A 25,938-nucleotide genomic window follows, 5' to 3' on the forward strand; every position below is an offset into this window, starting at 1 on the left:
CAGGCCCACTGAGCTATATAGTAGCTCTTTTTCAGAAGCGACATGGCCCCAAATGATAGCTCAACGAAGTGGCTTATCATCATGTGGACATTTATAGCAGCCAAATACTTTAAACGCGTGATGTTGATTGAAATGTGGAGGGGAAAACCCGGAGGACCCGGAGAAAAATCCACGCGACCACTGGGAGAGAGAGAGAGAGACACGCAAATTCCAAATGCACAGCAGGCGTCAGGGTCGTGATCGAACCCACGACCTCCTGTGGACCAGGCGAGGGAGTTAACATCTCCTAGCCACCGCGAATGTGAACCAAGGAGCTACTGCAGAGGTGGCATGTGCAAGTCATAATTCAGGATGCATGACGAAAGCCATCACTGTGGCTGGGGTGTCTCTGTCATCACAACAGTTCCGTTTCCAGTTCAGTTTTATGTATTAGGTATAACCCAGTGAGCCATGCGGCTCTTGACTCGGGTGCAACGGCAACAAAACAAAAACGTGAACAAGAAACATCTTAAAGTGACTACACGCAACAGAAAAATCCTGGAAAAAACAGCAAAGTCTTCAAGAAAAAAACCCGTATTTCAACGCTTTGTGCAAAAAAATTCCAGTGGGATGCAAGTCAAACACTAACAACCATAAGACAATGTAGATTAAACTCATCAGGCTAACTCTGTACTACAACAAACAAACATGGCTAAACCGAAACGTTTTCAAAATCACCAAAAGAAAGCTATAAAAACAATGTAACAGTGATCATAGGAACTGTGAGCCTGCACTGTTGAGATCTGGATTCAAATGTCGGTAGCCATCGCAAGATTATCGTAAAAAGTATCAGAATGTTTAGTGATGTTTTTCTTTGTGACGTTCATGCACCTCACAATCGCTGAGGGAACCCCCCACAAACGAGCTGAAAGAGGCAGCAGATCTTGGGCAAGATCTGCGGTCCTCTGTCTACGAAGATGTTTTCGGCCATTTAATGAGTGGTTGGTTATGCGTGCGGGAGGAAACCGGAGCTCTCGGGGAAACCCCCACGCGTGCGAGGTGGCAATACTCTATCCCACGGAGAAGGGACAGATGAATGATCGTAGTCCGCACACTTTGCTGTACTCTACCGCCTTCTCCTGGACGTCGATAGCATCCCAACGCCCATGGAAAGGGAGTTTCACAGCATTTGTGGCGATCCGCCAATCCTCGCTTCCACCGTACTTGAATTACCGGCGTGCACCAGCAATACAGAGGCTTTGCTAATATCTTGACATGCTAACATTTCTGAAAAAATATGTTTTTCATCAGTTTTGCTACGACGTGAGTGGGGCATCTGTGTCCCCCTGGTGCTGCAAGGCCTTGAGCTATTATAAATCCCACGGTTTTGTGTTGGATTTGGCTGGTGGGAAACGGGAATGATTCAATAATTAAACAATGCTCATCTGATTGGTGGGGTGGGGTGGGTGGGGGGGGCATTGTTTTTTTCACGGCGTGCCCCGGTAATTGGCTCAGCTGCTGCTCGAGAATGGGGCCGTAGGCGCCAGAGAGGGGAGAGGAAGCCAGGAAGCTTGGGCAGCAGCTGATGGTGCTGGTGGTGCTGATGGTGCTGGTGGTGCTGGTGGTGCTGGTGGTGCTGGTGGTGCTGGTGATGCTGATGGTACTGAATGTGCTGATGGTGCTGATGGTGCTGGTGGTGCTGATGGTGCTGATGGTGCTGATGGTGCTGGTGGTGCTGGTGGTGCTTCAGCTGCTGGTGGTGCTGATGGTGCTGATGGTGCTGGTGGTGCTTCAGCTGCTGGTGGTGCTGATGGTGCTGATGCTGATGCTACTCGTGCTTCTGCTAGTGCTGTTGATTTTGCTGCTGCTGATTTTGCTGCTGCTGCTGATGCTGCTGATATTGCTGCTGGTGCTGCTGCTATTGATGCTGCTGCGTATGATGATACTCCTGCTGCTGATAGTGCTGCTGCTAGCGCTGCTGCGTATGATGATGCTGCTGCTGATAGTGCTGCTGATGTGTATGATGCTGCTGCTGTGCTAGGGCTGGTGCTGCGTATGACGCTGCGGCTGCTGCTGTTACGAGCCTCTGAGTTATCAAGAGTGCACAATGACTCTTGATTTGGGAACTCACCTGACGACGCAAAAAAAACTTTTTTACAGATGAACATTTTCTCCGTAGCAGGGCATGTGAGAGCGTGACTGTCCTGGTGTGTGAATAAAAAAAAGATAACTTGAAGGAATTTCAGAAATAATCCCCACGAAAACGTCTTCCATTGGCTGTCCTCTGACACGTGGGCCTGCTCTGTTCTGTGAGAGTTCAAAATGGATGCGGTATTCCCTCGTTATTCGCGAGGCATATCGGTTCCAGAGATGCCCATGACGAGCGCGGAATCCATACTCTTTGGTTCTTTCGGTAAAGTCACGTAGGTATAAAATAAAATTAATCACGACGTTTCGAGCGCAACACTAGCGTCCGTCATCAGGTGGGAAAGCATGGTCTGCTGCTGAGGCAGACTGTTTTTAAGAGGTTTGAAATGGGTGTAGCCCAAGGGTCATAAAGAAGTGGCCGGAGCAAGTGATGTTAATGTGAGAAATTAGCATGTAACTGTAGAAAAGTAGGAGAGCGGCCTCCTCGACGAGGGCACGGAAGTGGCTATGTTAATGTTTGCCTACGAATATCGTGCGCGCAACGTCTGCGGACGCTTCTTAAGCTTCGAGAAAAAAGGTGTCAGTTTTGTTGCCAGATTAAAGGGTAAAAAAACAATGATCATATGTTTTACTGGCAAATGAGGTACCAATTGTGTAAATACTTACCCCGAGCTCTCATACTCTGATGGTGCATTGTCTTTGAGTTGTGCGCCTTTTGGCGTCATCTGGTCCAACCCATGTGAGACTAGGCTCTAAGGAAAGCTGTCTCGGGTGTGGACCAATCAACTTCAAGGACAGTGCATACATTATCAGAGTTACGTTTTTGTTTGCATTATGACTGCAGGTATTGTGGTCTATGCAAACATGACTCCTCGTAAAAAAGTTGTCAGTTTTGTTGCCAGATAAAAGGGTAAAAAAACAATTATCATATTTTTTACTGGCAAATGAGGTACCAATGGTGCTTCGAGAAGTTCTCTCTATCTCTCTCATCTCTCTATCTAATCGCTTTTTCCCATCAGTTTCTCTATCATCGCTGTATCTTTCATATCTTTCTCATTACTATCTCATCACTTTCTTTCTCATCACCTTCTCACCGTTCACTTCATCTCATCACTTTATCTCTCATCTGTGTATCTCTCATCACTTTCTCATCACTTTCTCTCTCACCACTTTATCTCTCATCAATTTATCTCACGTCTCTCTCATCACCATCTCATCACTTTCTCTCTTACCACTTTTTCGATCATCTCTTTATCTCATCACTTTATCACATCACTTTCTATGTCTCTCTCTCTCTCGACGCAGTCGTGGAGAATTCCAGATGCCATTCGCGGATCGGGAGTTCTCGAATAACGAGGGAACACTACTTAATTTCGTGACATTTTGCCCGCCAGCTATGACCAGACCTACCCCAACCCCTCCTTCACCACTCCCTCCTGTTCCCCTAAATGTCACCATAACTACACCACCACTTTTAATAACAACCCCACTATTTATTATCTGAACCACCATCCCCTTTTACGTAAAAAAAAAAATGCTCTAATTTGCTGTACAACTCTTTAGAATAAGGCGTTATGAAACATTTGATATCGATTGAAATAAAAATTAGGAGGGGGAAAAAAGTTGCTAGCAAAGAAAAAAACTTGCAAGCAAAATATTCATCGGCATTGAGGAATTCTTCCAGGAAATAATCGATTGCGCATCCGCCAGAGTCGTTACTTACATATTTTTTGGGGGGGTGGGGGGGATGGTGAATTCATTCGGGCAACGGCAAGGAAGAAGGCGTTAAATAATAAATGTCCCTTTTCTCGGGGCCACATATTTTCCTCCCGTTGCTTTACACGTCAAAAAAAAAACCCCGTGGGTAATGGACGCGATTTAACAACATCTTGTGTGGGTATAAACACGTTTATTTTTTCTAAAGTAACACGTTTTAAACGAGAGCTATATGAAAAGAGAAGTGCCTTTGCCTGATACTTATGTTCAGTGTCGGTGGGTTGCTGTCGAAATCCTCCTGGCTTTTTAGTAACGTGTTAGATTTGGAACCGAATGTGATACAACTGTGGATATGATTTAGTGCGTTTCAGAGGCTTACACACATATTGTATCTATATAGAGCACTGTCGTATATGATTGCCGTTCACTCTCTTTGGTCTGCCTTTGCACATCTTCTAGTTAACACGCGAATCTTTTGTGAGAGAACAAAAGAAATAAAGGTAGCAGCAGCTCCTTGACATTTCACGTGACTGCATTTGATGCCATTTGACAACGTTTTGCTATTTTTCGCACTTTCATACCATTAGCCCTCTACATTTATGTCAAAGATTGGCAATTATGCATACACCTTTCCACCTTCAATCTCATCTCACAACCTTCCATCACCTTCCCACCGCCTCAGCTCATTACTGACCGGTTCTTCTTCTTCCTCTGTCTTTGCGCTCATCATTATCTATCGCATTCATTGGCCCCCTATCCCTGTACCCATCCTAAGCCTTCCCAGCCCTCTCTCGTCTGTCACGTGCCTGCCAAACCTTGCTTCTAATTCTAGATTTGAAGCTTTCGTGACTGCAAGGATTCATACTCTTAGTTCTTTCGGTAAAGTCACGTAGGTAAAAAATGTAATTAAAATTAATTAAAATAAAACAATAAAAATCACGACGTTTCGGAGGCAACACAAGTCTCCGTCATCAGGTGGGACCGTCACAGCCAGATTTGCTGCATCAAGTGAGGCAGACTTGTGTTGCCTCCGAAACGTCGTGATTTTTATTGTTTTATTTTTATTAATTTTAATTTCATTTTTTACCTACGTGACTTTACCGAAAGAACTAAGAGTATGAAACCTTGCTTCCTCACTCGTTAATATACGTTTCACCACGTGCGTGAGCGCGTATCCTCCCGGCCCCTTTGGCCTCTCTCTCTCTCTTGGCCTCCTCGGTCCGGTGCAGTCCTCGCGCCCCCAACCGTACGCTCATTTCTCCGTCTCTGGAGCCGTTATTTTATGCGTAGTAACGAGTTTCTTCTGGGTTAGACCGTCGCTTCGTGTGTAATGTCGAATTCCCATTAATTATAACCCTCCACCGCCCGACAGAGCCAATCGTCTTTGCAGCAGCAGCAGCAGCAGCGGTGGCTTTTGGCTAAGCCATCGAACAAAGGTGGTCACCGCATCGCGCGATTCCAGATGCGCTTCTGCGACCGTCTGGAACGCTCTTCCTTCCGATATTATTAAATCAACCATTTTCTTTACAACTGCTTTTTTGTGTTTAGTTTGTTGTCCTTCCCCCTCACCTCCCGATTAACACGGTCGGCTGCTTACGGTGTGAAAGAAGTTCAACATGCAGTACGTACATAAAATCAAGTTGTCACGTGGCCAAATGTACCAATTTATTGTTTTTTTTTTTGGGGGGGGGGGGGGGAACAGGCGGATTGTTGGAGAAGCAAGCAAAGCGTCGACAACTTTGCCCGACGTTTTGCCCGGATATTACGGGCCCACGCCATCGGGTTTTTAGCGAAAGCTCCGCTTTCCCGTTGTCACACCTTCCTTGCTACGACTCCCCACTTGCAGCGGCAATAATCCGTGGTTATAATCATTCAACACGTTTGGCGCTCGCGCCGTTCTTATCGCGCGAGGCTACCGCGAAGGAAGCCGCTATTTTTCATAAGCCACAGTCTGCCGACGCTGCTGCTGCTGCTGTATAATCCTAATTGAGTCATTTGGAGGTAATGTTTCAGTGCTGGTACGTTTGCCCAACACCAGGGGTGTTGTATGTTTTTTTCTTTTCCTTTTTACCTAGCCGAGGAAACCAGAGAACCCGGAGGATACTCGTGCAGAACAAGGGGGAGACCAAACACACTCCGCAGAATCGGGAATTCACATGCAGGACCTTCTTTAACAAACGCTACCAGCAATGCAATTTGTAATGCACACAAACACATTCCTGCGGAGGGAGCTGGTAGGAACGTTGGGTTGCTCGGTCAATGGCCAGGGTCAACGGCGGCGTGGTGTATTCCGCAAATATGCCCGACTGTGAGGGCGCGCACAAGCCGGCGTGAGTTGGTTAAACGTTGAGTTTTATAAGGGCACCACGGGGTGACCCAGCCCCACCCCTCCCACCCCCCACCCAGCCCCACTCTTCCCACCCAGCCCCACCCCACCCTCCCCACCCAGCCCCTCCCCACCCTCCGCTCCCCACCCAGCCCCTCCCTGCACGACGGACGGACACAATAATCCCCTGTGGGCTGGTGTAACCAGGAGGTTCCTACCAGTATTATTCACGGACGTAAATGACATTGACTCTGAGGATGCGGAGACAATCTCGGCGTCACTCGAAGGCTAGGCAAGAGAGGTTCGGGGCCTTTAAGGTATCTCTTAAACGTCAGTATGGATTGAACTTAGCTGCTGCTGCTGCTGCTACTGCTGTGAATGTTCAGCAGCGGGACGATGATGAATCATGATGATGGCCGCGTTCCAGCCGGCGGGCTGCTGCCCCGGAAAAACGACTCCGGGTGGAGATCAGGGCCCTGCTCCTTCCTTGGTGTAGAGAGCAGGAGGAGGAGGAGGCTCTGATTGAGGAGGATGGGAGGAGTAGGCTGTGAGTCGCTCTGCTGCTGCCGCAACTCTGGAGGAGAGTTCCACCGTGAGCTGTCGTGCAGGGCAATCAGAATGACTCTGGAAAGTTACGGGGGCTGCGGCAGAGAAATGACGCCTGACGGTGCCGGCCCTACTCCTTGGTGTAGAGAGGAGGAGGAGGAGGAGCAGGAGGTTGCGAGTCGCTCTGCTGATGATGCTGCGGGGGAGGAGAGTTCCATCGTGAGCTGGGGTGCAGGCTGACAGGAGCGGAGAGAGATATGTTGGTGGCATAAATGTTGTCACGACTGCGCTGCCATCCATGCCGGTCGTCCCGGTAACCGCTGTGCCGCTTCCTTGTGCCGTTTGCCAACCCCGCAGGCTTGCCGCTACGGCCACGTGCAGCACCTGGAGCATCTGCTCTTCTACGGCGCAGACATGTTGGCGCAGAACGCATCCGGGAACACCGCGCTGCACGTGTGTGCTCTGTACAACCAGGTGACCGTAGCTCCCTCCTCTTCCCTCCTCTTCCCTCCCTTCTAATCCTCGATCCCCATCCTCCCTCCTCATCTTCCATCCTCCCTCCTCATCTTCCATCCTTCTCCTCCATCCCCATCCTACCTCCTCATCCTCCACCCCCATCCTCCCTCATCATCTTCCATCCTCTCTCCATCCCCATCCTACCTTCTCATCCTCCCTCCTCATTCTCCTTCCCCATCCTCCCTCCTCATCTTACATCCTCCTCCTCCATCTCCATCCCCATCCTCCATCCCCATCCTGCATCTCCATCCTCCATCCCCATCTTCCCTCCTCATCCTCCCTCCTCATCCTCCATCCTCATCCTGTCTCCACATCCCCCTCCCTCCCCACCCCTCTCTCCTCTCACTCTCTCCTCTCCCTCGCGTCCTCCGCCACACGAATTGCACGGACTTCCATCGTTAGAGATTATGCTGCGCGAACGCCGCAAGTGAACACAGCCAGATGTCTTTCCACCGAGTGGATTTTATTTTTTTACTAATTTTAGCTCTCGATCGGTGTGGCGTTCCAAATGCGAAAAGAGGTGGAGGTCACGCACTGTGTTTAAACACGTACCAATGTGTCACATTGCTACATTGGTAATGTGAGACATTGGTCAGCGGATTAAACTTCCCCCCCTCCAAAATGTCACTGAAAGACGTCACATTATTAAATCTAGAGAGAATCTATGAAACCTGTCGTAGACTTTTAATTGTGAACCATGAGTTAAAATTAATGTACAACCTGGCTGTGGCCTGATGATGCTAGTTATAATTACTGGCGAATTGTAAGCGTTGTGGTTTACTCTTGATTTGAAGCTTTAGTGACTGCAGGAATCCATACTCTTTGGTTCTTTCGGTAAAGTCACGTAGGTAGCAACAATAAATGGGGTAGCCCCCCCCCCCTCTTTTTCACCTGAAGACGGTTGTGTTGCGATCGAAACATCGTGATATATTATTTTTTCTACCTACGTGGCTTTACCGAAATAACCAAGGAGCGTTGTGGTTAACTCTCCAACGCACCGGTGTGCTGTACTAGTAACAAATTGGCACGTTTTATTTCCGTGACAACCCCTTACTAATCGGCTTTGTCGGGTGGTGGCCGGTTTGACGACACATTCACATTTACGCGATCTTAACCCCAAAAAATAACCTCTCTTAGATCGTTTACACCAATTGTTCCAGAACGCTTTCAAAACGTTGGCGTTTGTATTCGCGTGTGGCATCTTGGACGGCTCGTTGGAACGACCGCTTGATTGGCACACCGAGCTGGCAACGGTCACGGCACTCGGGTCAAGCTGCGAGTGCCATTGCAGGGTTCAAGAGCGTCGGCGCGAAAAACACCGCACAGGCTCGGTGCCATCGCCATTTTGATTGATGCGCGAAAATGACATTTGCCAAAAGTTGACTTTTTTCCCAATTGACCTGGCTGTACCACATCTCCTCGTAGTGCAAAGGTAGCAGCAGAAGAGAACAAGGGTTTGGTTTTGTGCCTCAAAACGGGCACTTATTAACTTCAAGCGCGTGGGTCCGGGGCAGGCAGCAAGGTGCGTGGTCCAGTTGCAGTTTGAATCCAGGGGATTTAAGAAACTTGTGCCACTGTTTCAACTTGAACAGGTGACAGTCACGACAGTTGAGAGCCTGGATAGGTGAGTGCCTAGACAGGCGAGACCTTGAACAGGTGAGATCCCCCTGGACAGGTGAGACCTGAATGGATGAGACCTTGGACAGGTGAGAGCCTTGAGCTGCTACTTGAAGGTGGACAATGTTGCCTGGCTGCTGCTGGGAAAAAAGTCCCAACGGTTGCCGTTGAGGCCACTGAAAAGAAAACAAACGCCGCTCGGCCAAGACAGTTGTGGTTCCGGGTACGACGAGCGGATCATTATAGAAGTGCTCCGTAGAATGCGGCGGTTTGCTGTGGTCAGCGGAGTGAGAAGGGAGGCGAGGTATGGAGGGGGTGGGAGGGAGACGAATGAGGAGCGACTTTGTTGATTCGCCCCACCATATCAGTATCGTTTTTGTTTTCACTCACGCCGCCTTCTTTTTGTGGTTGTTGTTGTTGTTTATAAACGATCGAGCGTACCTGCTGCGAATCCGGTGGATGCGGTTGCATAGTTGGCGCTGCTCGAGTCGAAATTGTTTGGTATTTATAGTGCTCGGTTCGCCCCTCCATTGAAGGCATGATTTGCCCTTCGTCGTTAACCTCATTGCAATTCTGAGTGTGATGCATGGGCAGTATGTGTGCGAGTGGATTAGAAACTAATTTCAGGCAGTGCCTCTGTATCAAGCGATATTTTCGCGTACATGGCTAAGCTCGCGTATGTTGGTTTTTCTTTTACTTACGCAGCATTTGATACGATAAGGTCAGCCCCGTATGCAAGTGTGTACAATCATATCTGTTGTATACGGCACAATACGCGTACCATTCTGTAGGGCCATGAGCATTGCTATTGCCACTGAAATGAGATCAGTCAGTTCAGTCGGTTGATTTAATGTAAGCCCCTTTGAGTTAAGAAGCTCGTTTTCAATGGCGACCCATCCAAATGTGACTGATATAGTAGCCAGCACGTTACATGATTAGGGACGGTTTACAGGGGCTGAAATAGCAAGGCTGGTACGATGGTAGCCGGCACGTTACACGGAAAGGGTTTACAGCAGCTGCATGGTACGGCTGATGTCAAGGTTTGTACAGTTCCTGATGGGCTCCTCTGACCCTTGGGCCCAATCTGGACCGTGGGCCCTGGTGCAATTCACCGCCGCTGCACGCTCGATGGCTACGCCAGCGAGGCTTTTGGGGACGTTGTTCGGTTTTGTTGTCGTCCACTGTGAATTGTGCGCTGGTTTTTCTTTCATTGTAGGAACAAAAATTGCCCCCTTTGGCCCACTGTCGCCTGGTATCTCCACGGTAGGCCGCCGGGGCTTCTCGGAGGTCGGTGCATCTGCATCATGCACGGAGGATAACAAATCATTGCCAATGGGTTTTTGTGTGCGGGTGTCACTGCCGTGAGAATAATAACGACATTGCGGGCGACGACTTTTCTCAATGAAAATTACTTGGCGGGTGCGATGTTACTCCGAACGGAAACCTGTTTTTGGGTACTTTTGCCAACGATTCGTTGAGGGAGAACGGCAGGTCGCACACGTTTGCTATTGTTGGGGGGGGGGGCATATTTATATTTTTGCTAAGGGGCTCCTCCGCCCGTCGCCCCGTGGTGTTCAAGCAGCGGAGATGACAGACATGACTGCAAATGGAATCCCATTTTTTTTTGGGGGGGGGGGGGGGTGTGAGCAGGCGAGGCCAACGGGCGGATGAGTGAACGACAGGGAAACGTCTGTTGAGTTGCATAAAGGACACGAATGCTAACACGTTCATCGGTAACGCCGTGGCCTTAAAGGGGGGGAAGGAACAAGAACTCGAAGAAGAACTCGAAGAAGAAGAAGGCTGACTCCCCTGTCAATAAGAATAAGAAGACTAATGGGTTGAGGTGGTAGGAAGGTGACGGAAGGTTGCGAGATGAGATTGAAAGTGGAAAGGTGTTGTACGAACAATTGGCAATCTTTGACATAGCAGATAGCAAAACGTTGTCAGATGGCATCAAAATCGGTAATGTGCAATCTCAAGGAGCTGCTGCTGCTGCTACCATTTTTCTGTTTCTCCTCCTCACAAAGGCTGAGAGGCGATGGGACACGGTGAAAGGACGGGGCGAGGACGATGCCGTCAGCAACGTTTAAGTGTGCGGGGGGGTTGAGGCGACGCAAATCGGGCAGTAGCGGTGTGTCGATCGTTATAAGTTCGCGAAACGACGCGACAGGGAGGAGACGCATATCGAGTTATTTCCGTTTATAAATGGCAGTGGGGTTTTTTTCCTTGTCAATTTAATTTTGCTTTGATCAATTTTAAACGTTTCAACCGACTTCAAAGCAGGCGTCACCGCGAGTCTGTTGGTTGGTGAAGGCGAGATGCGTTGACCTGGTGACGGTGGCATAGAAGCACAGTTCAACAATTCATGTTGCCACGCTGCCATCTGCTGCCCGCCAATGGCAGTGGAACGTGGGTCTGCGGATTATTCATGCGCAGTAAATGCATTGTTTGAATCATTTGAATTGATAAAGCGCCCTTAAACAATCGTTCTCAATGCTGCTACTACTCCCCACGTTGCGGACACGCCTGACCATCAACCCCTCAGCATTACAAAGACCAAGATCTCCCATATAGCCTTCGACAGACTGTTGGGGCAAGGGCCGTTAGCGAGGAGCAATGCCGACGAAGGCCGGCACTGTGGCACGCACGGCCGCCTGTTGTCTCCCCAGTGACGGTGTTTACACACCGCACCGGGTGCTCATTTGAGGTTGAGTCGACCTAAGGGAGGCCCAGAACCGGTTCAGATCATCGTCACAGGTGTTGGTGGCCGTGAGCGGGAATCGAACTCGGCCCGTCGGGATCGCAGCGCAGTGCGCTAACCGCTGCACCGCCGCTCCCCTCGCCCCCAGTAGCAGACGATTGCTCAGTGTTACCGTCGCGATATTAAAATCCCCACCCATCCTTCCATGTTATTTAAGATGGCCTCACCCTAATACATTATTGCTGAGGAAGGCCTGTCAGAAGAAAGATCAGGATGTTCGTGTCATATAAATTAGATGTTTTGTTTTATTTGCTTTTATCTTCACATGACCTATTATTGTGTAAGGTCACCATAGCAGGAAGAACAGGTCAATGCTTCGGCGATGACCTTTGAACTGCGAGTTGTCTGTACGTCTGCGAATGATTTTGTGCTGTGTGTATGAGCCTACGGGATCTATGTGAGTCTATAGGTCTCTGTAAATCTATGAGTTTCCGTGTCATGGGTAATCTGTGTGAGTCTCTAGGTCTCATTGTGAGTCTTTGGACTCTGTGTGAGTCTCTGGGTCTTAGTGTGAGTATATGTGTCTCTGTGAGTCTTTGGGACTCTGGGTGAGTTTATAGGTATCTGTGTGAGTCTCTAGGTCTAAGTGTGTGTAAGTCTCTGGGGCTCAGTGTGAGTCTACGGGTCTACGGGTTTCGGTGCGAGTTTATATGTCTGTTTGAGTCTCTGGGTCTCTGTGTGAGTCTCTGGGTCTCAATGTGAGTCTATATGTATATGTGAGTCTATGGGTTTCTATGTGAGTATATGGGTCTCAGTGTGAGTCTATTGGTCTCTGTGTGAGTCTCTGGGGCTCTGTGTGAGTCTATGAGTCCACGGGTCTCAAGGTGAGTCGATATGTCTGCGTCAGTCTATGGGTTTCTATGTGAGTCTCTGGGTCTATGGGTCTCAGTGTGAGTCTCTGGGTCACTGTGTGAGTGGTGTTGTAGTCAGCCAGTAACTACCCACTGCTAGGTATAGGCCTTCCCCCATTCTCTCCCCTTCCGTCCTCACCCGGGTTACTCCTGTCCAGCTGCGGCCGACGAACTCAGCGATGTCCTAAGCCCTCTTGTGGACTCTATGTAATAAGAACGAAAATGAGTTGCGTGCATTTAAATTCAAACCGGCATTTTATTTAAAACAATAATAATGCCGTGAAAAAAAATCCTTGGAATGCATGAAGATGTGGAAATACAAAGAACGGTGAGTCCGCGGGGGGCGACGTTGAATTCACCGTTCGGAAACGCGGCGCCATTTATCGGCAACTCACTCTTCCCTCTCTCCCCCTCGCAACAGGAAAGCTGTGCACGCGTCCTCCTCTATCGGGGGATGAACAAGGAAATCAAAAACTACAGCAATCAGACTCCGTTCCAGGTGCGTGGCCGGTTCACGTCTCGGACACAGACTGCGTGGTGAATGCTGCTGCCGTTGTTGTTGTTGTGCTTGTTGTTGTCATCGCAAAGCTTCCCACTGCTACCAAAGGCCTCTCCCATGTGTTCCCATTATTTTCTTTCCTTCCAAGCATTTTTTTAATTCAAACTATTTTTTGTAAAAAAAAAAATACCAGGTGACTTTGCCATTACAGGGGATAGCTCAACCAAGTGGCTCTTCGTGTGGAAATGTAAAGCAGCAGCAGCAGCCACGTACTCTAAACGCACGTTGATTGTGAATGTGGAGGGGAAACCCGGAGGACCCGAAGAAAAATCCACACAACCACGGGGAGGGAGGCAACTCCAGATAATCAGGCGTCAGGGTTGGGATAAAACCCACGACCTCCTGCATGCCAGGCAAGGTAGTTAACATCTCGTAGCCACCGTGATGATGAGAGAGAGATGCAAACTCCAACTATACAGCAGCAGGCATCATCAGGGTTGGGATCGAACTCACGACCTCCTGCATGCCAGGCGAGGTAGTTAACATCTCGTAGCCACCGTGGTGATGATGAGAGAGATGCAAACTCCAACTACAGCAGCAGGCATCGTCAGGGTGAGGATCGAACCCACGACCTCTTGCGTACCAGGCGAGGTATTTAACATCTCCTAGCCACCGTGATGATGAGAGAGAGATGCAAACTCAAACTATACAGCAGCAGGCATTGTCAGAGTCGGGATCGAACCCACGACCTCTTGCCTCCTTCGTACCAGGCGAGGGAGTTAACATCTCCTAGCCATGGTGGGTGCACACGCAAAGTGGTGCGTATGAGATAGTACAAAGGGGGTCCACGGCAGCGAGATGTTAACTACTTCGCCTGGTACACAGAAGGTCGTGGGTTCGACCCTGACCATCATGATGCCTGTATATTTGGAGTTTGCGTATTCTCCGTGCGGTTCCGTGGATTCTTGTCTGCGTCCTCCGGTTTTCCATTCCACATATAGAAACGCGATTTTGAGAGTATTTGGCTGCTATACATTTCAACGCGATAAGCCACTTGTGTTGGGCTATCACTTGTGGCCAGGTCGCTTCTGACAAAGAACTATGCCTGGTAAAAAAAAAGTTTACCTTAATAGTTTCAGTTTAGTCCAGCAACTATGCGAACAAAATAGCCGAACCAATGGAATTTGTAATTCGCGAGACAATGTAATGTTCTCACTCAAGTCGAAGGGGAATGCGTGCTGCCAACAGCGAAGTGTGATTAACGGCAGATGGTGTGGCGTGAATGAAAATCCGGCTCGCCATCAAGGCCAATTGTGCATTTGATTTTCGGTTTGTATTTTGAATGTGTAAAAAAAAAAACACCACCGCGCCCGCGGTGCCTGTAGCGATTTAATTGCAATGCTTCGTGCACGTGTGTGTGTGTACCTGTGTGTGTACCTGTGTGTGTGTGTGAGCGGTAGTGTAGCGGCTAGCATGCTGCGCTATAAACCTGGCGACCCGGGTTCGATTCCACTCACGGCCAACACCCAGTGACGATTATCTGAACCGGTCCTGGGCCTCCCCTAGGTCGACTCAGCCTCAAATGAGTACCTGGTGCGGTGTGTGAACATTGCCACTGGGGAGACAAAGGCGGTCGGGCGTGGTGCTGGCCACCCACCCCCTCGTGTACCGTTCTGGCCTTCATAGATGCTCGCTAACAGCACTTGCCCCTACAGCCTATTTAAGGCTATACAGGGGATATTTGTCTTTGTAGTGGTTAGCGGGCTGCGCTACGAACCTGCCGACTCCCGCTCACGGCCAACACCAGTGACGATTATCGGAACTGGTCTTGGGCCTCTCCTAGGTCGACTCAGCCTCAAATAAGTACCTGGTGTGGTGTGTAGACGTCGCCACTGGGGAGACAAATGCGGTCCGTCGGACGTGGTGCTGGCCACCCCACCCCCTCTTGTACCGTTGCCGGCCTTCATAGATGCTGCTCGCCAACAGCACTTGCCCCAACAGTCTGTTAAGCCTATACGGCGGATCTTTGTCTGTTGAGTGGCGTATGAGCGCTTCGACTTGCATGCGTTAGGAATTTGTATTTCTCCAAGCGCAAAGTTAATTGAGAGCCAACTTTTTTTTTATTGCACGTGTTAATAATTCAAATTGACATTTTTAATCTTGAAGCTGTTGGTGTTTATTAGACACGGTTGTATTTTATATAAGCTTGTGTGTCCAAACATATTAAGAGTTGTCCGGCTGTATTATACTTCGAGGACTATTGTATTATTTAATTACCTTCACGTTAAAATATTATATTTAGCGTGATTACACATTTCATACGCACCATATAAATGCCACGAATGCAGAAAACATTTTACTTGCTTATCCAGTAAAAGGCGCGGTGAGTCGTAGAACTACATTGGGGTTTTTAAATCCTTTATATTAAGTTCACTTGCTTGCTTAGGACCGTGCAAATCTTTCGGTCGTTTTTAACCCACTTCCCGTGATCCAATCGAGCTGACATTTTGCACACAGACTCGTTGTGCGTGACAATGCATTTTCGTGAAAAAAAATTCCAAAATTTTACACTGTTTAGGGAAAAATAAATAAATATTGAATTACCAATTGTTTAATGCTGCCAGACAATCATCTGACCCATAGGTGGCAGCCATCTCAAGCCAAAGGACGAGAGGACTCTAGCCGCCCTGATGCCACGCATATAAAGGATTTATAGTGAAAAACTTTGTTTTACGGGTTTACTTGTTTTTTATTTAAAGATGTTTTGAGCCAATTCATGAATCTGATGGCGATTAGTCCGCTTGCCGTACCGCCTTCTCCTGGCGAGGCAGGGGCATGACGGCTGCCCCTTGACGCCCGACGGGAAGAAAGTTTCGCAGCATCTGCAACGTGCGGTGGTCCACCAACCCTCACCGCTGTCTCCATCCACAAGTGCCGGATTACAGGCAGCCACGTGCAGCAGCGTAGCCACCACCTCCCGGCAAACAACAATAATAACAACAACAACAACAACAATCGCGCGGACCCATTTTTGACATCACAAATCAAACTGTTTGCTCTAATTTACCCCGAATCTGACCCGTTCCCCCACAAAAAACGGATCCAATTTGAAACGAACGAGCGGCGATAAAACAGGCTAATAGTTGACCCTTGGTTTAATCTCGCAGTGTAATAATAACGCCGGCGAAACAATTGAATATACCCCACATAAAATCGAACGTTACAGATAACTCTGCGGATGCACCGCGCGATGGACCGTCTGACCGCTCACTGCGGTTTTTGTCGATCCGCGATCGTTTTGAAACCTCGCCTGCAAACGAGCCGGACCGCAGCTCTGGAAACCCGCGGCCAATCAAGGCGATTGAAAGCAGAACACTCGGCGGGCAAGCCGACAATTAATGGTTGTGAGAAGATTTCATTTGGGTTTCTTGTTAGCATTTCCGTCCGTTCACGCGCGGGAGACGCAAGAGGGCCCAAGGATCGATTTGCTGTTGCGCAACAACGGAACAACGAGAAGGGCTGCATTGGTCCAACGTTGATTGGACGTTCGCCCACCGTTTTGTCCTTGAAGCCATCCGACGTTGTCCCGACGCTGCCGCTGTCTGCTGAAATGAAAGCGGCGAATGGGACATCGGTAATTTTGGCGGTGAGAAATCGACAAGCCAAAAGCCAGCACGTTTATTTGCGAAGTAATAACAATGATGAAAGCAGTTGCGACGAGTCGAAGAGGGGAGGTGGAACGATGAAATTAAATCAGTTGATGTGTGGGCACAAGCAATGGGGACCGCTCTACGTATGCACGTACGTACGTTGAACTTATTTCGCACCGTACGTGGCCAACCGTGCTAATCGGAGGTGCGGGGGAAGGACAACAAACTATGGGTCTTTGTGTGATGAGTCTATGGGTCTCGGTGTGAGTCTATGTACGTACGTATGTTGAACTTCTTTCGCACCGTACGTAGCCAACCGTGCTGATCGGAGGTGCGATTAGCGCCGGTTGAGATGGCGATGGAAAAAGGCGGAGAGGCCTTTCGTCCAGCGGGTACAGCGACAGTGGCCGATGACGTTGCAGTCTGTAATGTCGCGTGTTATTTATTTATTTTGTCCGCACATTCCCATTTTCCAAGGTAATGGAGGGTCGGGCCATCTCATTGCCCTCATAATAACAGCACACGGTTCTGCGCCGCTGCGCACAGGCACCGGTGGCACGGAGAGAAGGGAACCGCGAGGGAAGGGGCACTATGAGCCTCTGTTGTGGAGTTGCACTGCTTGTTCCGAGTCTATTTACGACACCACATCGACGCCTCTATTTAAGGAACGAAACAGGTGGAATTCTCCACAAAATCTGGCTGTCGCCTGATGAAGCTGGTTGTTATTGCTGGCGAAACGTCGTGCTCGGAGTGTAAATGTTGTGGCTTGGCTCTCCAACACACAACCGGTGTTGCTGTACTAGTGACGAATTGGCATGTTCTGTTTACGTGACAAACTTTACTAATTGTCTGTGTCGGGTGGTGGTGGGTTTAACGACATATTTTTATATTTACGAGATCTAACCCAAAAAACCTGTATTATGGAAGTCTATTCATGTTTGTTGTTTTAAACATAGCCGCCAAGGTGATGTGTGTACAGCTCACAAGCAGCATTTATCGCGGGGCGATATTAAAGCGGGCGAGTAAAGGATGATGATGATGACGATGATTTAAAATTATGTTTTACTACCTGGATTATGTAAAACAAAAAATGTGTTTACGGTGTTGCATTATTATGTCAATGATGTACCAGTATAACTGCTTCGCGGGATTATGATCATATATGCTTCCGTCACAAGCTCATAAACGCAATCGGCTTTTGGCGGGTGGATGTTGCTACCTGTGAACGAATCCTGCTGTGGTTCAATGCAACATCTGGTTTTTTTTTCTTTAAGTTTTCCAGCTCACGGCGTGTGGTTGTTGTGGAAACAAGAGCGACGTTTGTGATACGAATTAGTCTAATCCCCTTACAAAAATAATTGCATTTTATAAATGAAAAGAAAACACATATTTGCATTTGCGCCCATTTTTCCCCGCCCATTTTGAAATCATTGCCTTGCTCGTGATTTTTAATTAACAAATCCTAACGTTGCTTCATAATTGGTTTTGTTGTTGCTGTTTAGATCGTGTAGGTATAATTAACTTTAACTATAACCCTGAACCAACCGACAGAGACGATCGTTTGAAGTTGTCACGGCCTAATATGCAAATGTGTTTGGCTCATCAGTGGGACACACGTGAATGTCGAAAGGCGGCCCTCTCGCGTGAGAGCTGAGAATGTGTTAAACAACTGGATGACGCTCGTCATAATTTCCAGTGAAACGTCGTAAAAACATGGTCAAAGAACTCGATGGCTTTTCAAAACTCCTCACGCTTTTGCTGGTGAGCCAAATCAGGCGGCACATTTACCCACAGTGACAACTTGATTTGATCCACGATGTTGGGTGGTGGAGGGTTATACCCAAACATGTGCATGATACACAACACAGTGATCTAATTCAAGAGAAACTAAGCACGAATGAAAATTTTTGGTCGTATGAAATGAATCCGACCCTTAACTTTGGGATACCCATCAAGGTTTATTATCAAGGGGTGCCACGGTGGCGAGATGTTTCCTGCCTCGCCTGGTATGCAGGAGGTCGTGGGTTCGATCCCGACCCTGATGACGCCTGTATATTTGGAGTTTGCGTCTCTCTCTCTGTCTCCCCACGGTTGTGTGGATTTTTCTCTGGCTCCTCCGGTTTTTCCCTCCGCATTTAGAAACATGCACTTACAGTTCTTTCGGTAAAGAGTATGGATTCCTGCAGTCACGAAAACTTCAAATCAAGATTGATGCTCTTACAGTGTTTGGCTGCTATAAATTTCCACATGATAGGCCACTTCATTGGGTTATCATTTGTGGTCAGGTCGCTTCTGAAAAAGAGGTATGTAGCTCAGTGGGCTTTACCTGGTAAAATAAATATAAACTAGTTAAATAGTTAATAGAGTGTACGAGGTGATTTCCATCATCGCAGACTCTTGGGGTCACATGGCAGTGAGCGCGAGGTGCAGCAACATGAAAGTCTAGCTAGTAGCGTGTGTGCGTGTGGGGAGTGGTGGCACCGTGGTGAGCGCACTGCACAACGAGCATGGCACCCTGAGTTAGATTCCTGCTCTCGACCCAATTTCGTTCACGAATATCTGAACTGGTCCTGGACCCTCCCCAAGGTCGACTCAGCCTTAAATGAGTACATGGTGCAGTGTGTTAACATTGCCACTTGTGAGACAAAGGCGGCCGGGCGTGGTGCTGGTCACCCACTATCGTGTGCCGTGCCGGCCTCCATAAGTACTCGCTAACAGCACTTGCCCCAACCGTCTGTTAAAGGCTATACGGGGGATCTTTGTCTTTGTTCTGATGCGTCTCGTTGCTGTCCTGTTAACGGCGTTTTTTTCTGAAATTGACTGTTTCGTCTCCAGTCTGTGTTCAACCACCACCGCCCTTCAGGTCAAATTACTTCTCTCTCTGCTGCTGTTGCTTCCCTCACATGGCCCGACTCTCAAAATTCCCTCCCCTTCCTCCTCCGTTTTCCCAAGCTCTCGGCAGCAATAACCTCGCTCACTTAAACTCGTATCCACTACAACTTTGTCAGTGTTGTTTGTTGCTGGATTCTTGACAGTTTTGCTGCCCGTGCTCAGCAAACTGTGTTCAACAAACAAATGTTTTGTTCTTGTTGTCGTTGGATTTCAGATTTAAAACACCAGATGCTCCCAGCATAATTCAGTGGATAGTAAAAATGATTTTTTTTATTAAGATATATTGGTGGCTGACCTGAGTTACTTTTATGTATTCCGTTGAAACCCTTTTGATCCGACATCACTTCTCCTACTGATGAACGCAAGAAGGGACACAAGTGAATTTAGTAACAACGTTGCCATACGGTTTGATCCACTGGGTTGCTCGTGACATGAACCGCGTTTTCGTAACGCGACTCTTCCTGTGTGCCTACTGCACGCGGTGTTAATCCGGTACCCAGACACCCAACTTTGACCTTTTCTCAATTGGCATTAGTCTTGTACATTAGCAGCACTGTGCAATGCATCTGGCAGTTCATTACAGTGGGTTGGGGAGAACGTCACAACAACAGCTGTGCATTTTACCGCTTCCTTACATGTTTTGTGTTTGGTGTGCGAATGGCAAACGCTGCGTCTAACTGAATGAAGCATCAAGCCTTAGTTTACCAATGGGTTAGCTTTTGTATTTTATTTTAAAGTGAGAATTTGTGCAATAATGCAGTTTGCAGCAAAAAAATGTAATTGCACTCTATTGCCATTACGACATTTCACATCGGGCGCAATGCTGCGGAAAATGAAACTGCGTTCTGTGGCTTCAAAGTGCAATTTTTTTGGAGATGTTGTTCCTCAAACAACGATCTTTGATTTGATTTTAATAGCGGGCACATGGCTGCAATGTGATTGGCCGAAATGAGGTCACGTGGGTTTGACGGCTCTGCAAAAAAAGATATGGCAGCCATTTTTTGTTGGTGGTGGTGGTGGTGGGAATGTGTTCTGGTGATTTAATAAAAGAACTGTTGATTGACGTTAATAAAATCAATAGCACACTTCGCGACTGTAATTTTTAGGTAAAAAAAATAGGAACGTATTTTAGAAGAGCTCTTTTTTCAAAGCACAAAAGTATACATGTCAAATGTCATTGATGCCACCACACCTTGGCATTGGTTCTTTATCCCGAATATTACAACTGTTGCACGGTTGTCACATTATTACGACTCCTGCTACGACTTCACTGATTCCCAAGACTTTTCAGGAGGATCCTGCCAATTTTTGTGTTGCAGGAGGTGGCAATTGTTGCGATGTACGATCCCCAATCGAGTAACTTGTAGGTAATACTTCAGCATTGGGATGTTTTGCCCAATATCAATGACATTAAATATATATTTTAATTACCTTTGGGAGGAAACCGGAGAACCCTGAGGAAACCCGTGCAGAAGAGGAGTGAGAACATTAACAAACTAAAACAACCTCCACAGAAAAGAAGCCCGAATAGGGAATAAAACCCAGGCTCTTCTTGCTGTAAGGGACAAGCATTACCGTTGTGCCGCCCTGTCCCCTGGCAAAGGATCTTCTCCCAGAGTTCTTCTTCCGAATGGATGATGTAGATGCAGAGCAACAACTACAATTTCACATTCAGGTGGTCAAGCCAGATAAAGGTGTCAGAAGCAGCGGAGTAGTGTATCATCGCTGTGACGTCACCTTCGTATTTGTGGATCGGGGCATTGCGTCGTTATACGTTGTATTTTCTGTTCTGGATGACCAGAGTCGTACACTACTGGAGAGTTTTTTTTTCATTGTCCATTTGTGCATCGGGTATCCGCAATCTGCCATGGTTTGTACGCATGCGGTTTAGGGTGGACCATGAGTTTTGTGAAAAATCAAAACCAGGGATATTCTGCGTTGGGTTTTTCACAAAGTGTTTTTGTTTCTGAGCTCTTTTGAACTCCATTCAGCTCTCCAAGCTTCATTGGAGATTGAACTCGCATCGTTGAAGGTTAAGCGCACGGGTCCAAAAGGGATTGGTGTGACTCCCACAGTATCGCAGTATCTTAACTCTTATTTCTTCTCCTTGGTTTTTGGACCAATGGGTGGCCACACCATTGCCTGCCTTTGTAAATTTCCCACCTCTACTGCACAGCATTTCACACCTATCAGAACCTTATGTCCTGATTACATCTGCAATGCTATCGTTTCACATTCTGTTCTGAATTTAAAATGTTGCGCACCCGACCATGCTGTTATATTTATTAAGTCGAGCGCCTATTATTCAAATACAAAATATAAATTGTAGGCTCATTTCTTTAGAACTGCTTTTTATGTGTGCTCAGTTCATTGTCTTTCCCTCCGCACCTCCAATTAGCACGGTTGGCTACATATGGTGCGAAAGTAGTTCAAGGTACATACATACAAACAAAACGCTTCTTTTGAGGCGTGTTTTTCTTGCCATCCACCTTTCTGGCCCGTAACACACCTCGCTCAAAGGCCTGTCCCTTGAGCAGCGATCATCATCGGTTTGTGTTTTTTCAAAATGGTTTATGGAGTCCATCAATAAAATCCCACCCCATCCAGGGCAATGTCCCATGACCTCCACATAACCCCTGTTACTGGCACCTGTGATTAAGTTGCAAAAGCTCAGTCCGTAACCACACCAGCATTAGCGGCAGGTCTTTTTTTTTAATCTCCACCACATTGTGCAGTCGACGTGCCTGAAAACGGAACAAAAGCTGCGTAATCCACGTGTCCCAAATGCTTCCTTAGCAATTCCTGGATTCAATTTTGCTATCCGTGCTATCCATGGTCTCAGCGAACTCACATTTAAAAGCGGCCGCAGAGACGGCAGTAGTCACATCGACCCAAAAGGCTAATTGCATCACTTGGTATGTCCTAGCTACACCAGCGTGTGAAGAGACGAATGAAACAATATCTAAGGTGTCGTCGTCACAGGGACACTCCCGTTGTCCCACAAAATAAGACGGTTACCAAAAATAGACCCCCCCCCCGCCCCGGCCAATTTGATGCCTCTGATATCTTTCGATTTTAAATCTTGAAAAAGCCTCGACAAATAATGAAGACTATTTACTTCGCTTAAGAGCCAAGGGAATTATATTCCCCCACCTGTCACGCTTCGCTCTCACCCCTGTTTCAATCACCGGTTCCAGGACACCGTTTATGGCGTAATTAGCCTGAATAAAAATCACAACTCGCTGAAATATTTAACCGATCCCTCTCTCCTTTCGCCCAACATTTAATGGGATGGGTTTGGCCTAGCTCAGCCTGGTTCACACGGGATCAGTGGCATATTTTCAGGGTGGGATGGGGGGAAGGGGCTTACGGGGGAAGTTCTAACCCCCCCCCCCCGTCCAAAATTATTTTATATAAGTCACGTGGGCGTCGAGTTAAAAACCGCGTGGTCTAACGAAGCGTTGCTGTTCGTCAAGGTGACCATTTGCGTTGTGAAGTTTGAGCATAACAAAACAAACCTGTTGCCATGTTGAATTTTGATTCATAGTTGGTTTCTGATGAGTTAGATCAAATGACGAAATGTGCAGTGGACACCTTTGGGCTATCTGCCCATGGATCTTGACGATGATGATGACGATGATCACGGGTTAGATCATTGTGTGGGTTGTTAACTACTCGAACCCTCCATCACCTGACAGGGCCGATAAAATCATATTGCCCACGTGGGTAAATATGCCGAAATTGATTTCGTTTGTCAGCAAACCGGAGGAATGTTGAAAAGCAAAGCGAAATTTCGACGACTTTTTGGTCTGACGCTTCGCTGGATATTACATCCAGCATCGTCAGGTGTTAACAAGAGCTCGGCTCTCACGTGGAGGGTTTTGGTTGATAACAAAAAATATATACGAATGACATTTTACCTTCGCGAAATAACCCAAAAGAAGAAGCTACGCAGTGTGAATTGAGACAATATTTTGGGTCGTGTAAACCCACGCATAAAATGTTGATCTCTCATTACAGGTGGCGATTATTGCTGGCAATTTTGAGCTGGCCGAAATTATAAAGAACCATAAACCGACGGATGTGGGTGAGTAACGCGTATTTTAAAGTCTATACACCCCCTCCCCCCGATCTTTTTTTTTCTAATCGCTTGAGCGTGCGACTCTCGGCGAGCGAAATGCACTGCTTACGAAAACGAACAATCGTCAAGATCAGAATGACGCTCCGTTTATATATGAACGGTAATGTGTTATGATAACGAGCATATATATTTTAACAAACTAAAAAAATCACACCGCCGGAATAAGTTCATGTGTTTTTGTTTGCGATATTGTTCATGTGTACATTGAATCCATAATATACATGTTTAATGTATGTTGATTACCATATGAATAGCCCGACTGGAAATGGTATCCATTTTCATTTATATGCATACATTAACCCCCCCCCCCCCCACCTCTGGCCTTCGCAGCTGATTGGCTCACAAGTAACGACATCACATTTATCCCCCGTCTATTTAAGACTGAAATGGGAGGATTTCTCCACAACTCTGGCTTTCGCCTGATGATGCTGGTTGTAATTACAGGCGAAACTTCACGGTGCTCGGATTCATCTTCTTGATTCTTTCGGTAAAGTCACGTAGAAGGGAAGTAATAAAATAATAAAAATTAAACATAATAAAACAATTCTCACGACGTTTCGGCCACAACGCAAGCAGCCGTCCTCAGGTGAAAACCAGGTCTGTCGAGGCGACAGACCTGAGGACGGCTGCTTGCGTTGTGGCCGAAACATCGTGAGAATTGTTTTATTATGTTTTATTTTTATTATTTTATTACTTCCCTTCTACGTGACTTTACCGAAAGAACCAAGAAGATGAATCCCTGCAGTCACGAAAGCTTTAAATCGAAAGGTGCTCGGATTGTAAATGCTGTGGGTTTACTCTCCAACACAACGGGTGTGTGCTGTACTAGTAACAAATTGGCACGTTTTGTTTACATAACAAATCTTACTAAGTGGCTGTGCCAGGTGGTGGCGGGTTTAACGATGCGTTTATATTTACGCGGTCTCACCAAAACAAAAACCTCTTATTATCGATGAATCCGTAAGTCTTTAATGTGTTTGGCATGAAAGTTGCAAGGTGGCGTAGAGGGCTACCAGCACTGAGCCTTCGCGACTAAAGAACTCAGGGTTCTCATTCTTGCTTTTTCAACGTTTAGAAAGTTGATCGTCTCCAACTTCTCTCCGGTCACTGCATGAAGAGTTAACGTCCTGGTGTTCTACTTGAATTTTCTATCTTAACCAACGATGCTAACGAACTATTTTTGTTTATTCTACCTGGTGTAAGGCCCACGAAGCGATATAGCTCTTGTTCAGAAGCGACCTGGCGATCACAAATTCATAGCCCAATGAACTGGGTTATTGTAGTGTGGAAATGTATAGCAGCCAAATACTCTCAATGCATGTGTAGAAAACGGGTCGTCTTCCTAATGCCCGTCAAAAAAATATATTTTAAGCCAGCCTATTAGCCGCAGAATTGTTTATGGTCAGGGGGGAATTGATAAAGGAAGAGAAGAAAAGGACTCTTCTACTCTTTCTGACAATAATGCAAAGTGTTAAGATGTTGCATAACCGCTTTTAATATATGAATTGTACAAACAAGGTTTATTTTTTTATCATGATTTATTAGTGTTATTTACACTTCAATATGCCACAGATAATGGAGTGGCTTGTTTAGCAAAATATTAATATTTATTGCAATGTGCATTGTGTGAGGTTGGCCCTAACACCAAACTAACGCCAAGCTTACGCCAACATAACGCAAGAGTTTAACAACAAAAACCTGCATGGCAGTGTACGGTGCTGGCGTGCTATCCCATTGGGTATGTTATGTAACTGCAAACGTTACATGTCGTACAAAACTACATGTAAATGATAATGACTCTACATATCATGTCGGCGTAACTTTGTTAACAAACTACAATAAAACAATATTCTGTATTTGTCTTGGTTATTAAAATTTTGATATTTTAATGCGTATTTGGATCTGAGTTCAAGCTGCATCGCTTTGTGGGGGAAGTCCACAATGGTTGACCGATGGATTGACCCTTCCCCCTGCCATAGCAATGTGGAATTTCTACCACTGGGCTCAAGGTTGTAAATCGGAGACGGGCACTGCCTCAATACTTATCTGAGCAGGAAATCGCTTTTGACTTTTGAATCGCAGATAATCGGACGTAATTATGGGTCCATATTTCATCCACTTGCAAACCTCTGAGTGAGATGAATGTTGGGTCCTCTGAACCTCACGGAATCACGAACGAGGTGCGGCCTGCTTTCGGGGGCTGTATCTTATTAGAAGGATTGTCCATTAGCCTTCGTCTTCTCTGTGGCTCTCAGGAACGTTTTGGGAATTGTTTGGCGATGCTGCATTGGCAATG

The 25,938-nt window shown here is 47.1% G+C and overlaps 1 protein-coding gene across 1 annotated transcript in view; it reads left to right on the top strand.

Annotated features, from left to right (window-relative positions):
* The window catches only part of LOC144942335 (SH3 and multiple ankyrin repeat domains protein 2-like), a 362,265-nt gene that overhangs the window by 115,064 nt on the left and 221,263 nt on the right, over positions 1-25,938 (top strand). Inside the window, exons 7-9 of the mRNA XM_078869142.1 lie at positions 7,073-7,189; positions 12,882-12,959; positions 23,522-23,588. Coding sequence (XP_078725268.1) covers positions 7,073-7,189; positions 12,882-12,959; positions 23,522-23,588 — 262 coding nt within the window. The remainder of the gene's footprint in view (positions 1-7,072; positions 7,190-12,881; positions 12,960-23,521; positions 23,589-25,938) is intronic.

This window comes from Lampetra fluviatilis, chromosome 27 (assembly GCF_964198595.1).
Source record: "Lampetra fluviatilis chromosome 27, kcLamFluv1.1, whole genome shotgun sequence".
In the NCBI taxonomy this organism is placed as follows: Eukaryota; Metazoa; Chordata; class Hyperoartia; order Petromyzontiformes; family Petromyzontidae; genus Lampetra; species Lampetra fluviatilis.